General features: G+C 37.9%; 1 protein-coding gene across 11 annotated transcripts in view; it reads left to right on the top strand.

Moving 5' to 3' along the window:
• LOC105051231 (DEAD-box ATP-dependent RNA helicase 58, chloroplastic) overlaps window positions 1–3,172 on the top strand; it is an 85,563-nt gene extending 82,391 nt beyond the window's left edge. For all 11 annotated transcript variants that reach the window (XM_029266491.2, XM_073243472.1, XM_029266492.2 and 8 more), the window contains one exon: window positions 2,657–3,172. In XM_029266491.2, the coding sequence (XP_029122324.1) occupies window positions 2,657–2,932 (276 nt within the window). In that variant the 3' untranslated portion in view covers window positions 2,933–3,172. The remainder of the gene's footprint in view (window positions 1–2,656) is intronic.
• The last annotated feature ends 15,254 nt before the right edge of the window (window positions 3,173–18,426 follow it).

Raw genomic sequence — 18,426 nt, 5'->3', positions numbered from 1 at the left:
AGTCAAGTTTTTATTTACAGTTATGGGGCTCCTAAATCTCATAGAACTGTCTTACACTAATTACAAGGCAATCATTCTAAGAAAAAAAAAGATTTAGTAAAAAATACTTCTGCTACATCTATAGGACTTTTGACAACCTTTCTTGGAGAGAAAAATAATAAAATAGGCCAAAACAACCAAAAATTGTCCTTGAGTCAAGCGAGCTGTCGAACAGCAAAATCATAGTTTTCCACAATTTCATTAGCAGCATTCTGCAAGAAAAGTCTTCACTTTTCAGCCATATCTCTCTCATCTAGATTCTGTTTAGGGTGATTCAAGTTTGGCTGGAAAGCTATACTTAATGAAGCCATCCTTGGAACGTCCACAACGGCCGTCTGTCTGGCTGAAACTTGCCCTAAATGCCTATTCCTGTACTGATGCTACAAATATTGGGCTCATGGACACGTGGATCAGGGGTCTGATGTCATTTCTTGCTGCATAATGGATTTAACATGGTCTGGGCCCACATCTGGATCCCATCTTGCATCCAAAATCCGTTTCTTGGACTTTCTCTTTGGTTTGGCTTCATCAGCAGCATAGATAAAAGAGCTGCTCTTCACCTTCATTTCCTAGTAGCAACTTTGTCTTGAGCTTCATGTAGTTTCTCTTCCTTGTTATAATTGACATTTGGCATGCCTTATCATGAATGCATGTGTTATTTATTTGTGCAACTAATCCTATACCTGTATTCTTATTTCTCTTTTTGCAATCATCTATGACAATTCTTAACTGTATGTTGCCAATCTGTCTTTCAGCACCATGAGAACAGGATTGGCATGCATTAGTGGGCTACCAGGGAAGCGGGTGCTAAGGTCCCCTATTTTCAAATGCAGGATTTTTTGCATTCTTGCATAACAGAGAACAATTAGATTTGCTTAAGATCTCTTCTTCATACGAGATCTTTTAGCTAAGGATGCCACTTATTCAGTGCACATTGTAAGAGGATTGTTTGCGAAGCTGCCAAAGCAACTTCCAGATCTATATTTGGTCAGATTTTATTTATATTATATATAACACCTTAGTGCATGTTAGATTTAGAAAATGCTGACTGCTCGCAATAGCTTCTTGTGGTTGACTGGGTATCATCCCCGTTATATTACATTATGGACAAACTCTCTTCATCTTTAAGAGTCATAGTGATTTGATTTCTAATTCTCAAGATTCATGAATTTCTGGAAGCTAGATCAACAAAAATTATCAAGATTGTTTGCAGATAGTGGAAAAGAGACAAAGCCCTAAAGCAAAATGAAACTAATAATGGAACGAGAAGGATGGACCATTTCTTTGAGCCCAAGGATATTAGGATCATTTGAATTTGCAGATAGGAATCATGATCAGTTATTTGGTTGCATAAGAGGTTGCTGTGATTTTTCTTTTTGAGGATAGGTTGCTGCTATGATTCACTGACTCCTGAATGCATTTTTTGCTTGTTTGGATTAATAATGAACTTAGAGATGAAGTTTTATTTGGTAACATCGATTATATTTGAATCAAGGATTTAGATCCCAGCAGGACATCAAGATAGGGTACCATCCCATGTGTCGGGATAGGCCGTTCCGCTAACGCCCCATGTCTCAGCATCTCAATCGGGACGCCTTGGGATATCCTTTGTCCTAAGTGTTGGGACAGGACAGGATGGCGGCGCATCTTGTTTCATAAAAAAATTGGGATGGTCTCCGCCAATGGGATTTAAAATCTTGATTTGAATATCTATGGTCGTATCTTTTTAAGTGAGATGAGTGTTGGGTTGCTTATGAATTGCATTCTAATAATCTAGTTGCATGGCACATCCCAAGTTTTTTATTACATGGAGGACTAGGCATATTGAGTTTTTCTTTGGTACATTGGGCATATTGAGTTTAACCTTTATTGGGGGATATTTTATTGGCACTTTAGCTTTAAATGAGGTATTGAAGATTATGTTTTGAAAAATGCTTTGAGGTGCCACTCAAGTGCACAAGAAAAGTTTCTCGATTTATTTAGGCTGGCTTGGCAACTCAATATTCAACCACCACCTCCGGTATTGCACCAATTCCTACGAATAATACCAATCCTGTCAAGCCACATAACAGAACTTCCTGTGTGCATGAAATTGGCACCTGCCAGCGTTCTTATATTATTGATCCATCACATGTACAGATATGTTGTTATCCACACGATGGTAGGCCTCTCTCTCTCTCTCTTTTTTTTTTTGATTTTTCCATTGGCCCATAGTTATTCCAAAAATATAATCATGCTATCATCAAAGGCAGGCCACAAAAAGACAGTTTTTTTTCTCCATTTTTGCTATTTAAAAAATGTGTTTGACGAAATCCAAAATTTATTACATTTAGTTCATGTCACATTGGATGAATGCAAAGGATGAAAATGCATATTTTGCTATTACTCCTGCCAAGATTATAGTTCTCTACATCATCTTGTGCCAATAAGTTTGTGGCATTCCCATACCACAAGGTTATTAGGTTATATGTGCTATTCTCTCCAAATTTTTAGTGCTAGCATGCATCGCATATTTTGAAATGCTCCTATTATGATTTTTTCCTGAGAAACAAAAACATTCTCTCTCCAGAAGAGGGCATCTTTTCTGAAACTGATGCCAGATCTTATCTGGGTTCAGGAACTTAGAGAACGAGGTTGCCTTCTTGTGTCGACTGACATAGCAAGCAGAGGATTTGATCTGCCACAGACTACACACATATACAACTTTGATCTTCCAAGGAGTGCAGTTGACTATCTCCACCGTGCTGGAAGAACAGGACGAATACCATTCTCCAAGGACAAATGCAGTGTCACAAGTCTCATCACCAAGGAGGAGCGCTTTGTGTTGCAGAGGTTCGAAAATGAGTTGATGTTCCAATCTGAAGAATTGGTTCTGGAGTCTCTTACAAATTAATCTTTTCTTTTGTGTGTGAGGAGAGCCATTCTGGATCCCCCCCTTGGCAACATTTTCTTGTGTTTGTATAGGCCCTGCTTAGGTTTGGCTTGGTCTGGACCAGTTCTTTAGTTTGACGATTAGTAGAATTTGATGTGCCAGTGAGTGATAAAAAAAAATTTTGTGAAAACTTTGCGATGAAACAAGTTTGAAATCTCTCCCAAAAAAAAACATATGCTGCTGGCTTACCGTTTAGAGATATTTCCGTCTAGTGGCGTGACAAAATTATTTCACCTCTGCCTAGGTAAATAGTTTAGCTAACTGAGATGAACAAATTAAGTTGATTTTGATTTAACAATTGCACAGGTTATGATTTGTAGTAACTTTTTTATTTTTCTGGCATTTAATAGCATCAATTATAATTTTTTATATAGAACACTGTCGTTCATATTTACAAAATGGCACCACAAGAAAGTCTTTGATAGCAGAGCATGCTTCCCCTAAGCTATGCTTCGTGTTGCATGGGTTTGAGTTTTTTTTTTTTTGTGTGTGTGTGTGTGGGTACATCATGGTTAATCGATCGTTTTGCAGGTGCCGGAAAAAAAAGGTAAATTTTATGCAACCACAATTTGTGTAATTCGAATCTTGTCTATCTTTTGTAGTATTAAACCTGCAACTAATTATGATTGCATACAATCTTTTTCAAACGGATTCTAAGCTACATAACTGGCTGTAAGATTGCAACCTTTTTTAGCACGCACAATAACTTAACCATGGCCTTTTGTCAGATTTCTTGTAACGTAGAGATGGAACCGAGGGAAAGTGGGGTTTTGTTGAATTATAAAGGGTTTTATTCTGTTGTTTAGGAAATATGAATATCGGTGGGTGTTTCCAAAAAAAATCAATGTATTTTGATGCTGAAAAGTTTAATTAGAGCCCAGCTGGTTCAATGGGAGATTTCTTTGGACAAAGGTCTTACTAACACTTCAATTCTCTCTGTTTTATATATTACTCTTAACTGAACAGATGATTCCCTGGATTGACTCGATTTGTCAATCATTTTCGTGGGGTGTTATATAGGTTAATTGGGATATGCTTTTTTTTTGGGTAAAGTAGACTGAAAATATATTAGAGCAAAGAAAACAGAGACAAAATATGGGCTTACAAACAGTCCCAAGAGTAATAACAAACCATACCGACACAGACCTGGACGGTGAGCAACTGTTACATGCAGGTAAGAGGGAAGTAGGAATAACCATCTATGTGTGTGCGTCTCCTGGCGACAGAATTGGAGCATTTTTGGTAAACAACGGCTAGTATAGTCCAACGGTAAACCTGCCATGTGCTTTGACATCAGCTAACATCTGAAGCGTCCTCATTAGCCTGTCCAGCATTAAATATGGTAGAATGTAGAACCTGAGGTGCGACGAGAAGAATATTTATAAGCGAACTGAATCCATACTGAGGTGAAGCGGGCCTATATTGAGTGCTGAAAAGCATATAGTGAAGATGGTCATTTGTGTCCTGGACAGTTACAAGCTTGGAGTTATAATGAAACCAGTAATATGTTAACCAGTCTGTGATTGAATTTGGATGAGAAGCTCGCAGCTGCAATAAGGAGTACTGATTGAACGGTGGCAATGTGACCCAAATACTGTGGAAGCTTGGAAAGGATCCTAAAGAATCCAGCCAAAGAAACTCTTGGAGCAGAGGTGCTGGAACATATAGTTAACATGACAGTCCAGACAAGGAAATGACGTCTGTTTCCTATGACCGTAATCGAGGTCAGAGAACAACGTAGTATGCAAACTATAGCGGCCTATTTATAGATGAATCTGAAACGGCAGACATGCATATAAAATAACAAAAACCATGTTCGCAAAATCGTCACTCCTCTCCCCTCTATTTTTTTAACGATGTTCCTCATCTCTTCTTTTCCCTCCAGTTTTTTTCCTCTCTCAAATTTTTTCCATTTATTTTTGGGCCTATAAATTTTTCCTGTGTCATTTGCCCTTTTACTTTTTTTTTTTCACAATTAACAATTTTATGCATCATAGAATTCTGATAAAGAAGCATGCATTCTATCTGAATCCCAGCTATGAAATAGTAATGCACATCAGCCCAAATAAAAAGCCTCCACATGTTGATATATCGACTGGCACAACAGTCCATCCCAAATGGTACAAAGGATTTTGCAAGCAACCCCTCATTACTATGCCATAACTGCACATAGACTTGAGATATTACAAAACATGTCTGTGTCCCGGTCCGCTTGATTTCTAATTTATGTAAACTCTATAGACGAATCTTGATTGTATATGCTACTATGATGCTATGAATGCTCCCCAAATTGAATGTTTCCTTGAATACCTGCTCCTTGACGTGCCATAGTGTCGAATGTTGTGTGCAGAAGAAGCTTGCTTGAACATTTTTCATCATATCTAGTAGATGATGAAAATTGATATTTACAAAGAACCAAGAGGCTTGAAGCAACAGGAAATCTTCTTTAGGAATGATCCTTTTCCTCTTCCTCTTGATTACTATATTTCCAAATCTTTGTAGATGGATATTTGTTGCATATGGATCTATGCACCTATGAATATCTCCTAAGGTAACCAATATGTATAAAAACAAAGATGTTGTGTAACCAGCTGAGGCCCAGCTCAGTGATTGCAAGTTACACAGTTCAAAGTCGAGGCTAAGATTTGACAAAACCTGATTATTTAAAAGGATGTACCATGTTAACCAAATCATCTTATAGTCAGCATCTCCCAGCCACCTCACATGTTGTACACTATAATTCAGCATTGATTGATCAATTAACCATGTCCCAAGGATACCATCAGTAAGAAAGGCCGTCCTGTGAACAAATATAGTTAGTAATATGATCAGGATTCCAACCATATAACAGTTTTGTATGTAGAAACAGCATTGACAACTGATCATCTGGTTGCGAATCTAGAAGAAATCATGACCAAGATAGACGTAAGTTCGAATGCCTCCAACTTTGGGATTGGCGCTATCTACCGGACTGGATCGCATATGCATCAGCCTGCAGCAAATAATTACAACTAAAATCCGTCTCTCTTGCATCATTTCTCACAAAATCCCCTTGAAAAGCTAAACGGGCCATATAATCAGCAACCTGATTAGCCTCACGGAAAATATGTGTAATCTTACAAAACTGCATTGCACCTTTCCATTAAATTAAATCCCGAAGAAAAGGTATATGACCAAATCTTTGCAATTCAGGATCCTTGATCCATGATATAGCGGTAGACGAGTCATCTTCAATCCATATATGAGTAGCCTGGAGTTCCTATATAGCAGTTCAAACTCCAAGTCAAGCAGCGAGCAACTCTGCAAATGGAGCTAAAATATGATGTAACAATTCTCCACCAGCCTGCATCAACCTAGGATTATTATTTCTAATCACATAACCCATAGCAACTTTGTTATCGGTTACAGATGCATCAAAATTTATTTTTAAAACTCCAAAGGGAGGAGGTAGCCAACACACTAAATGGGGAGAACAAAAGGTAAATTCCTTTTGAAGATGGCTATTCTAGTACCTACATGGAGCTTGCAAATATCTTGCGTTGATGCAGCCAGAGTCCGCAACAAAAACAGCCAATCGATGGAATATTTGCATTGGTGTAGTATTGAGTATTAAAAATTCGATCATTACAAGCTTTCCATAGCAACCATGCTACATATGCCACTAGTGACTTCTGTTCCATCTCTATCAAGGCACTGAAAATAAATGACCCAGCAATGCCGTAAAGATGTAGGAGAGAAGTTCATACGGTACATGATATAAAGTTGCGGCCAACGATGTTGGGCCAAGACACAAGCAACAATAGTATGTCCAGAATCTTCTTCGTGATGAGGGCATAAGTCACAAAATCTATGCTCAATCGGGATGATATGACAGTGGGCTAACAACGCTTTAGATGGCAACCTTTCCCAAGCTAATCTCCATAAAAAGGTCTTGACCGAGGGGGAACCTTTAGAGACCAAACCCAACCACATTGAACCTGATTACTTTGGATGTTATGTAAAGGAAGAGTTCTCATATCCTGAAGGGTTACATGGGTCAGTTTGGAGGGACCCCATGCCAATCTATTAGGCCAAAGGCCTTGAGGAAGAGGAATGGCTGGGGTATGCTCTTTACTTAAGTCCATTTTACTAAAAATCATAATCCCAGGCTTGAGGGTTAGAAGCTAGGCATTGCTAACATAGTATAGCTTATCAGAAGCATCAATGTGGTAGAGAATTATAAATAGGACGTTATATAACCATTAGAAACACTCTTATAGAGGATCCTGTTTCCAATGATCACCTCAAAGTTGGTGAAATTCTTTTCTTTTTTACTTGGACAAGAAATTCTGATTGAAATTAGGATAAGGGTCAGACTCGAATTTAGCTCCTCAATACCAATCCTTGAAAACTTTACCTATCATACTAATTGGCACTTTAAGTGGATTAATTGAATAACAGATAAAATGGTTTAGACCGACACTGGTATGATTCTAGCACCTTTGATGAGTTTGTCTTCACATTTCTTGGAAGTGTGATGGCATGGTGGTTAATCTAATAAATTTGCAATTTGAATTGGGTCTATTTAAGACTTGTCTTTCCATCAGCTCCTCTATGATCACGAGTCGAACATATTAGAGATCATCTTTAATAGGCTACATACCCTAGAAAACCTCTCTTATATTTTCTACATGGAAATAAAATAGCAAAGAAGTTTTCTCTTTCAATATATCTATTATTAATTTTGGAACCATAAAGGGTGCAGAAGTTTTGTAGCTTATAATTAACAATAAAATTGCTCAATGATTGTACAAGATTTTTTTGGAGAGAGCTCGAGATAACTGACAAGGAAAAAATTATGCTGAGGATTTGTCTATCCATCTATGGGGGGGAAGGAGGCTACTATAGATGTTAATTAGTCAGATTCAATGAGATCTTCCTCACTGGGCACCTTTATGTCCCAAATCTAAAGAAAAGAGGGATCAATAGCTTGTCTCCAAGAAGCGCTTCAAGTCAGAATGGTATAAGGGTGAATGAAACCAATGAATTATGGTCTCAATTGTCCAAGGAGCTTGTTGCTTTCGATGAGAGACCATCAATGCAACAGATGAGAAGGTGGCAGCTTTGGAGGAGAGATTCCCATAAGTGGTAGCCTTCTCAAATGAGGAGATCCACAAAGCTTGTAATGGAAGGCTACTCTAGTGGGTAAGTTCTTACCATGAATTCCTCTTGATTTTGTACAAAAAAGATGAGAGTGAGGTGGAATGTAAAAGGGGACTTCTATGCATCGTTGCTCTCAAAGAGATTATTCTCTTAGATTTTTCCATCAAAAGAGATTAAGAATCACATATTGGTTATGAGGCCTTGATCTTTAGTAGGTTAGCTATTAGTGCTAAAAAGCTGGAGACTAAATTTCAAGCTCGGATGGCATATTGTTCATCAGGCTAGGGTTTGGATTCTACTACCTAATCTTTCCTTGAAGCTATAGGGATGGCACCCTTCATTCCTTGATAAGTGGATTGAATCCTCTTTCAAGATAGATTTTGCCCATGTTTGTATTCTTGTTGATGTTATTAAAAGTGGTTGCCTTGGGGCTAGGATTTGGTTGAAGGACAATAAAAAGTCTGAAATTTGCTATTCCTATAGTCATATTGGTTAAACCATGGAATCCTATAGTTGTGCAAAGGCTTAGGAGATCCTAGCCAAACTAGCATATGGTCTATGGATCCATGTAGCTAGGGTTCCAATCGTGCACTTAGTTAAAAGAAGTTGATGTAAATATAAGGTTCTTACATAAAACTATTATCCTCCAGAGGTGGCAGAATAAAATATCTATATTGTAAATTGCCTATGGCAATATAGTTGAAGATTAGGATGGGATATGTAATTTACTATTGCATCACATTTAACAATAGTGGACTAGTCGGATGAATGTGTTGGATATGGAATTTGCCTTTGCTATCACTAGTTGTCATAGATGATTAAAATGACACTCTAATAAAAGCTGTGACAGAAGATAGATAGAGGAAGCCATCAAGTGTGTGCACTGAACAAAGCTTCAAGACTAGATGATTTTTTCAGATTTTTTTCAGCACTTTTGGTATGTAATTAAGAAGGAGAAAATCCAAGCTATTAAATATTTCTTTGCCATGCTATGATATCCAATTTATGAAAAAGAACTTACATTAGTCTTATTCATGAGAAAACAAATTACAAGGGTGTAAATGAGTACTAGTCTATCAGCCTTTACAATACTATTCATAAAATTATGGTGAAGGTGTTGGTTGATAGATTGAAGCCTATGCTTACTACCATGTTATTAGTTGAGCAAGGAGCCTTTGAACAAGATCGAAATAATGCTGATAATATACTTTTAGCCCAAAAATTATTTATTAATAAGGGCCCCCTCAGCTAGAGGCTTATTAATGCTAAAGATGAACATCTAAAGGGTATATGATCATGTTTATCAGCCTTTCTTATTCCAAATTCTAGCTCAATTTGGTTTTTATTTTAGATTCATTCTATGGTTGTGAACCTATATTTTGAGATTTAAATGTCTTGTCAATTAGGGGCACTCTGATCCAGTGGTTTTGGCCTATTGGAGGGCTTAGACGAGGCTATTCATTTTCATCCGATTTATGCACCCTCTGTTCTAAGGTTCTATCTATATTCTTCCATTATACGGTAGAGAATAACATAATATAGTGAGGGCATATAGACTGGCTAGATGTGCCCTATAGTATCACTTGTTTTCTTTGCTAATTATTGCTTACTAGTCTCGAGGGCTATAGTGAGGGATATTGCTTGTTTGAAAGTCATTATTGATTATTATTGTTCTCTATTATGCTCGGTAATTAACCATCCTAAATCTCAAATTATTTTCAATCATGTTATGGCAAGATCAATTAAATGTTAGATTTACAGGCTACTTCAAATGACTGAGAAGAGGGGTGTTTGGAAATATCTTGGGGCTTCCTTATCAGATATAACACTAGTTCCTGTGGATTTTAGTTTTGGATAAAATGTCTGACAAAATTATAAGTTGGAAATGGAAGGCTCTATCACTAGTAGGTAGAGCAACCTTGAGTCTTGCTATCATCTATTCCTCTTTATTGCATGTCATGAATTCATATGTCTATAGGTATTCTACCTAAATTAGAGAAAGAATGGTGGACAGTCCAAGCGCTAGAACATTAACGAGGACCTACAAAATAAATTCGCACTCATCGGAGATTCTTTGGTGGGGGACCCTCCGATACTTAAATCAGTCAAAACTTGAAAATAGTAGAAGAAGGAGAGTATGGACCGAGTGTTATATGTACCTCGAGGATTTTCTTCTTACTTCTTTATATAAAGGTTGACATGTAGGCCATTACATAGGCCTGTAGGTTGGTAGGCCAGATTGTGATTTGTTAGCTGTTAAGATAGGGAGTCGAAGTTTGTTAATCGTGGGTGGTAGGCATGATCTATCGAAGATTCTCAATGGTGGCCTATGTGGCTGGGCAGGTCAGTGACTCAGAGTCGGGATATTGTCGAGCTTCTGACTCGAATGTGTCATTATTGATGTCAGGGAGTCATCTTGAGTAGTTGGCAAGGTCCTAACCTAGAGGTCGGTACTTGTTCGAGCTAGAGGGTCAGCTAGGTGCTAACAAGATTCCTCTCTCCAATTTTCTATGACAGCCTTAGCGAATCGTAGATCGCAGTCATCAGTGCTGGGCTGATTATAGGGCTAATGACAATATATCGATGTCTTCAGCATGCATCCAGAGATGATGTTGTCTACTCTATTATCAGAGTGTCTGGATAATGCCCATCGTCTAGAGTTTGCTTTGGTAACACAACTGATCTGAAGACTATTCTCGAGGATGAGCCTTGAGGATAGTGATCGAGGTGGTTCGACCCTAAAACATTTACCCTCCACTTCCTAGCTCGAAGTAATTGTTTCAGGTGAAGAAACTAATGGTCCGAAATGTGTCCTCGGCAATCATCCAAGTTGGTGAATCCGAGTTGACAGATTTCAACAAATCATTGCATTGCTTCTTAAAATTTGACGTTGATTACCATATCATTTCGTGAATCATGCCTTAATTATTCTAAAAGATTTGGTGCCTTGTGGCTTTCGATGCATTTATGAGGGATGGACAACTCGAGGTAGATCATTAATTAGGCCTCGAAAGCTAGGAGTCTATGGTTATGGCCCAATCAATTGGAGATTATTAAATGCTTTGTGTTATTCCCAAGGGAATTAAATCTAGAAACCATCCTTGGATGTACCCAAACTTCCCACATGGCAGGTTGTGGGAATTTTAAGACATCTTTTATGAATTATTTCATGGGATCGAGGGGCCATAAGATCCGTCACTTCAGAGCTGGCCATGTGGCACGATCCAATGAGTTGATGATTGGATCTACACCATTCTAGACTTGTATAAATAGACTGTCTGTCTGGTGGAATTATGTTATTCTAGCCACCTTTCTGTTGCAGTATTTGTCAAAGTTCTTTCTCCTTTTATCAGCCATGAAGTCATCATCATAGTCCATGAAGCAGGCAGTCAAAGGCTCCTTCCCATGGAGAATCCTCATCCAAGAGGGTGAGGAGTGCTAAGCGAAAACTTTCTGTTGCTGCTACTTTGGCTGCTTTGGAGTCATCTTAGGCTCCTCAATTGGGTTGGATCCCACTTTCACTAGTAGGTCTTAGGGTGAACCTTCTACTGCTCGGAGGCAGTGGGGAGCCCCAATCCTACCCTATGGATTCCCACCAAGGTTCATGATCACTGTGTGGCAGATTACAAGGCTTCAATAGTCTTTAAGGAGGAGATTATCGATACCTCTGCCACCACCTTCATCCAAAGCTTTGAAGATTGTAAAGCCCACCTACAGTGCGTGGTCTCGAAATTAGACTTGAAGCACCTCCACCTCGGCAATAGTGATGAGGAAAGTAGGGCATTTTCTTTGGATGAGGATTAGACCCTCATCTTTTTGTATTTGCTTTTTGCTACCTTTTTCTGGCACCTTTATGTAAATAAAAAGTTTGTCAATGAAAAGTATATTTCTATCATATTAACCTTGTCTGGATGTACGTTTCTTTATGTGTGTCGGTGTATGTTGACTTGTCAAAGTTTTTTTTGACTTTTGATGCCTGAATCTCCACATTCATGAGCTTTAGATAAATCTAAGCTTTGTTCACCAAGGTGCATTTGTATGTTGCCCGATGAAGATTTTCGAGGACTATTCTAAACTGAGTTTTTGACCAAACTTTCCCCAAGTCATTTGTCGATTGATCTTTGACCTTGGAGTTTGTCATCGGATCATTTCTGAGACATTCACTTGTGGAGGTCCTAATCTGGGTCAAGATATCTCCTCATTATTCAAAGTTTATTTCATGCGAGGCTATGTTTTCCAAATGGGGACTGTCCTTGGCGTCACATTTTTTATCGGTGTAGATTTTTGAAGTTTATTTTGACATAGTTGGACAGAATCTACTAAGTTGATGACTTTGGTTGTGTCCTCCGGTCAATTCTGAGGATCTCACTTATAGAGGTCCTAACTTCGGTCAGGATATCTCCTAGCCTTTGGTGTCTTACCGAATGATATTTCAGAGGTTTCAACTTGAGCCAAGATATCTCCAAGACATTTACTTGTAAAGGTTCTAATTTAGGTCAGGATATCTCATAAGCTTCGATACCTTACCAACTAATATTTTGGAGGTCTTAGCTCGAGCCGAGATATCTCCAAAGGATTGGTCCATCGATCCAGTCATTGGAGTTTAGTTTGGTGTCTGAATATCCCGTAATCCTTATTGTCGTCATCTTGCCACATATAATTTCAAAAATCTCGATCGGAGCTAAGATATCTTTGGAGGTTTGTGCGATAAAGGGTAATACCCTTTTGGCTGCTAAGGATGTATGATTGTTGTCGGTCCTTGTTCAACCTTCTTGACTTGTAGAAACTTTAAAAAATAATTTTATTGGTGTAGTCTGAATAAATTACATCTCTTATTGGTAGTACATCCGAAGATTCTCAGGGTCTCATGTTCAAGAAACCTGAGTGTCATTGAGGTTTTCTAGTTTGTATGCTCTAGGTCAGATTGCTTCTGTGACGCGATATAGTCCTTCCTAGTTTGGGGCTTGCTTGCCCTATTCTATAGGTTTAGACGCTTTAACTTGTCTAAGGATAAGGTCTCCGAATCAAAAGTTCTTTACTTTAACTTAAGTGTTGTAGTAGTAGTGGGCTACTCATTTGAAGGATGTTGCACATCTGGGATATCCATGTAGAGGTTAGAATATGTAGATTTTTAATTTTTAAAAATCATGAACACAACAAAAATTGAAACTACCTAGATTTAAATAGTTTTAAATCTAACATGCATAAAATATAGATCTAATCTACACATGCTAGGAACGTTCCAATGCTGAAATTAAGATGCTGAAAAATAAAATTAGATTTAGATTTAAACCTTTACCTTTGCGTGGGTAGATCTTTACCTCAATCCGATGGTCCGTGATAATCTGATGAGATTTCTACAGAGCTGCATATACATTCGATCTCTACGATATCCATCGAGACTGATCTGATTAGGAGGACTCAATCTCACCGGAGTGCTAGCTCCCTTGCAGAGATCGCTCTTTAAATTATCGAATCGGCTTGATCTTTTGATTCTCTTCTCAAGAGAATTAATCAGACCTATAGAAGGATGATGAAATCAGATCACATCTGATTTTTTTTTTCTATTTTTTTTTCTCAAGAAAAAATCAAAGATCTACTGAAGAAGATAAGAGATCTAATCTCTTTCTTCTTCCTTTCTTGTCCAACCCTTAGACTAGATCTAAGAAAGGATGAGAAGAACCTTTTGTGTCCATCTTATAAACCAAGAGGAATAGGCAAAAATCAGATCAAATCTGATTTTAATTATGTCCAACACTTGAATATATTTGTAGGAGAAAAAGAGGAGAATTTTGTATCCATCTCATGGATGAAAATAAATTAGATCAAATCTAATTTTAACATGTCCAACTCTTGGACATCTTAGGGAGAGAAGAAGAGGAAGACATGTCCAACTCTTGGACAAGGGAGAGAGGGAGGGAGTTTTCTAACAACTATTGTAAGAAAAAAAGGATAAGGGAAAAGGGGTGCCTCACCTTTTTTCACGTAGAAAACTCCATATATCCAACGCCCATAAGCCTTGGGCATCCTCCCTAGATCTCCATGCCAATCTCCTTCTCTTGGGTTGTTAGGAGTCCAAAAGCACTTGGACTCTTGAGATAAATGCCGCCCTCCTCCTTCCTATTATTCCTTCACGCCAACAAATAATGTCACGGTGATTTCTTTGGGTGTGGACATCCTATGGGGTGTGGGACTCGAGAAGAGTCCTTCTATGGGTTGTCCTCTTATAGATAAGGATAGGTTAAACCCAATCTAAATATATTTGGGTCAAGTATTTATTAAGTCTAATCTCATTAGACTTATGAATCCTAGTCTGAGTCAAACTCAAATCAAAACTAATCAAATTAAATCTGATTTAATTTGATTATGATCCAATCCTAATATTTGATCAAATCAAATAATATGCAATAATTATAATTTAGCCTTCTATAACTTACTCTTAGCAAGTCCTCAATATAATTTTTATATTTAAGTTCAATCATCAATCAAATTGATAATTAAGACCACTTGCGATTTAATAGAGTTTCAGTCCAGTGAGACTCTTTTCGATTAGTCAAGACCTCTTTTATGTGTGACCCCATAGGTTATATTTTGTTAGGTAGTGAGAAATATTTTGATCTTCATCAAAATATCATTGAAATTTTTTTTAATAGATTGAAATAATTTTAACTCATCAATTAATAATTATTGATTATCAAAATAATTTTCATTGGTCCCACAATCCATCAATGATGCCTAGCAGTATGTAGTGATAATCCAGCAGAATAGAAGGATGAACCTCTAAGTGTAGTTACTGTGTGATTCAATCTTCTATCGTGAGTCTCGACAAGATGGAGGTGATAAAAAACTCATCAAACTCTATCCTCTGTCATATGTAAGATTTATTCGATTTAAGTTTATTTATAAAATCTGATGAAAATTTTTTTCATCATTCATACTATCCTGATCAAGATCTTTCGAACTCAATTTCATAAATCACATAGGACTACTCAACTACTAAGATCGATGATCCCATCTAGGTGCACATCCTATTCTTACAATACATCTACTGTAGCTAACATATATCTCAAGACTCTGTATGGCTAAGAGATCAAGTTATGGTGCAGTTAAACTATAGCAACCTCATTTGAATAGTCGAGGCACCGCAGGTCTAAGAACTAGTCACACCACTATAGCATGGAGAAAGTCACTGATGAGTGAGTAGACATCCAAGTGACTTCTCATGTTGGTCACACTCAATACTATTATTCTCTAATAACCATGTGCACTCTCGCTCTAGTGTCTCCATACTGTAGACTCGAGACTCGTCTATCTTAAGAAAAATGATCTGTACACCAATCTTATTGAATTAATCATCGTCGCCATGATGATCCTTCAATTAGAGATAATTTAAAAATTAACCATCAATGATATATGTCTCAAATTTTCAACTCCTGAGAATATGTGTTATCATCTATTAATTTTTTGGATGATTCATGGATACATATACTACATGAATAAAATTAACTATCCTAATTAATTAGATCAAGTATAAAATTATATCCTAGAAAGAATTAATGTGTTGGTCTGATCGGCTTCTAGGGCATACATTTAACATCATTGTTGGTACGAGGTCATCCTTGTATGAGCTCTTTTCCTTATTTCTTTAAGCATATCCAAGCTCACTCAAAGCTGACTAGGATTTTTCTGCTAGTAATAGAGCTCAAGTCTGGTTGATGGTATCCTAATCTTGATTGGAATAACCGCTTCAGCTCCAAAAATGAGGTTGAAGTGTGTTACTCCGATTGCTGTTCGAGGTGTTGTTCAATACACCCATAGGATATTGTAGAGTTCTTCTACTCATATTTTCTTTGCTTGGCCAAGTCTGATTTTCAATCCTTATAGGATAATGTGGTTAGTCATCTTGGCTTCTATATTAGACTATGGCTATCCAATGGAGATGAGCCTATGGTCGATGTGGAGCTCCAAGCAAAAATCCTTGAATCTTTGATCGGTGATAATGTCTCATAGAAGTTCAAACCGGCAAATGATCGTCTTCCAAATAAAGTCCTAAGATTTTGCCTTGGTGATTTGTGCCAAGAGCTCAGCTTCAACCTATTTGGTGAAGTAATCAATTGCTATGATCAGGAGCTTCCTTTGTCCAGTCACTTGTGGGAATGTTTCAAGAATGTCGATTCCCCATATTATGAAGGGCAAGGAGTATGCTTATCAAATGAGCTTAAAAACTAATGATCTGTCCTCTAAGTGATTATCATAAATATCTTTGTGTACTTCTCAAAGAGCATAGTCAGCCTCAGAGGGATGTAGACAATGGAATAGAGGTAGGGAGAAGGATTTTTTGTAGTCTCTCATCAAGGTACATGTACTATAGCGCTTGTTGTTTGATTGCTCGAGCTTGGATGGGGTCAGAAGGCAATTCTTCCTTGACCAAATAATCGATGATGGGATCCATCCAGCTCGGCTTGTGTTCGATCTGAAGCACCATAGGCTTGTCGATACTCCAAACTTGTAGATGCTTGACTAAGACTTGTTTATTATGGTCAGTCAAACTTGAAGTAGTAAGATGAGATAGGGCATCAGCTTGGGCATTTTCCGACCTTGGTATCTATTAGACTTTCAAGGTTTGGAAGGCTGTTGACATCTCCTTGAGTTTTTGTAGATACCTGATCATCATTGGACCTCGTATTCACCCTAGACTTGTCCAACGATAAGCTACGACTCGAGGAAGACCTTGAGGTCTTTTATCCTGAGTTCTTTCACAAGCTAGAGTTGGGTGATGAGGGCTTTATACTCAGCTTCATTATTTGAGATCTGAAGTTGAATCAGAGGGCATACTCTATTATGACTCCATCCGGACTAGCAAGAATGAGCCCGACATTGCATCTTTGTGCATTAGAGGCCCTATCGATATGCAGAATCCATCATGAAAATTTTTTGGAGTCCTTAGATCTTGTCGAGGATGGCTCTTTGGCATCCTTAGATCTTGTCTAGGATGGCTTCCCATCGGGAAGGGTACACTCTATAAGGAAGTCAGCCAAAACTTAAGCCTTCATTGCAACTCGAGGTTGAAAGATGATGTTGAACTCTCCAAGCTCGATTGCCCATTTTGTCATATGCCTCAAAGTATTAGTCCTTCAAAGGTTTGCCTTCAAAGGTTGATCGATCAGGATGGCCACTGAATGGGCTTGGAAGTAGGGTCAGAGATGTTGCGCATAAATAATGAGCATGTAAATCATCTTTTTGGCCTTGAAATATCTTATCTCCGCATCTCAAAGAATCTTGCTTGTATAGTAGATCAACTTTTGGGTCCCTGCATCTTCTTAGATCAGAATCAAGCTAATAGCATTGGGTGAGATAGCCAAATATAAAAGCAATTGCTCACCTTCTTCTGGCTCGTAGAGAAGCGGAGGGCCTCCAAGGTACCATTTGAGATCTTCAAAAGAAGTTCCGTACTCCTTTGATCATTTAAAAGTCTTCATCTACTTTATTTCTTTGAAGAAAGGAAGGCACATGTCAGCCAACCTGGTGATAAATCGATTGAGGGTTGCAACTCGACCTTATAAGCTTTGAATTTCTTGCTTGGTGGTTGGGTGTTTCATGTTGAGGATACCTTGTATCTTCTCAGGATTAGCTTTTATTTCTCACTGAGTTACTAGGAAGTCGAGAGATTTTTTCGATGTGACCCTGAAGACACACTTATTTGGATTCAACTGCATTTGATATTGCCGCAACTCATCAAAAGCTTCTTCTAGATTGGTAGTATGCCGATCTACTTCCTTAATCTTGACAAGCATATCATTGACATAGACTTTCATATTGTAGCTGAATAGGTGTTTGAATGCTTTATTGATGAGGCACTGATATGTTGCACCTGCATTCTTTAAACTAAAAGATATTATTTTATAACAATACAAACTTTTGGCAGTTATGAATGCGATCCTTTTCTTATTCTTGGGTGCCATCTGAATTTGATTGTATCTTAAGAAGGCATCCACAAAGCTCAACAATTGGTGTCCTGAGTTGGCATCGATAAGTTGGTCAATTCTTACAAGTGGAATGTTATCCTTCAGATAAACTTTATTGAGATTAGTGTAGCTGATGCTGATTCTCCACTTGCCATTGGTGTTTTTTACCATGATGATGTTGGAGATCCACTATGGATATTATGCTTTCCGGATAAACCCCTCTGTCATCAACTTATCACTTCCTTGTCGATAGCTCATTGTCGTTTTGGGATGAAGCTTCACTTCTTTTATTGCATTGATCAATAATCTGGATTCATATTTAATTTATGAACAATAATGTCAGATGAA

The sequence above is a fragment of the Elaeis guineensis genome, chromosome 9 (genome assembly GCF_000442705.2).
Source record: "Elaeis guineensis isolate ETL-2024a chromosome 9, EG11, whole genome shotgun sequence".
NCBI lineage: Eukaryota > Viridiplantae > Streptophyta > Magnoliopsida > Arecales > Arecaceae > Elaeis > Elaeis guineensis.
This window is presented reverse-complemented; position numbering and strand designations above follow the sequence as displayed.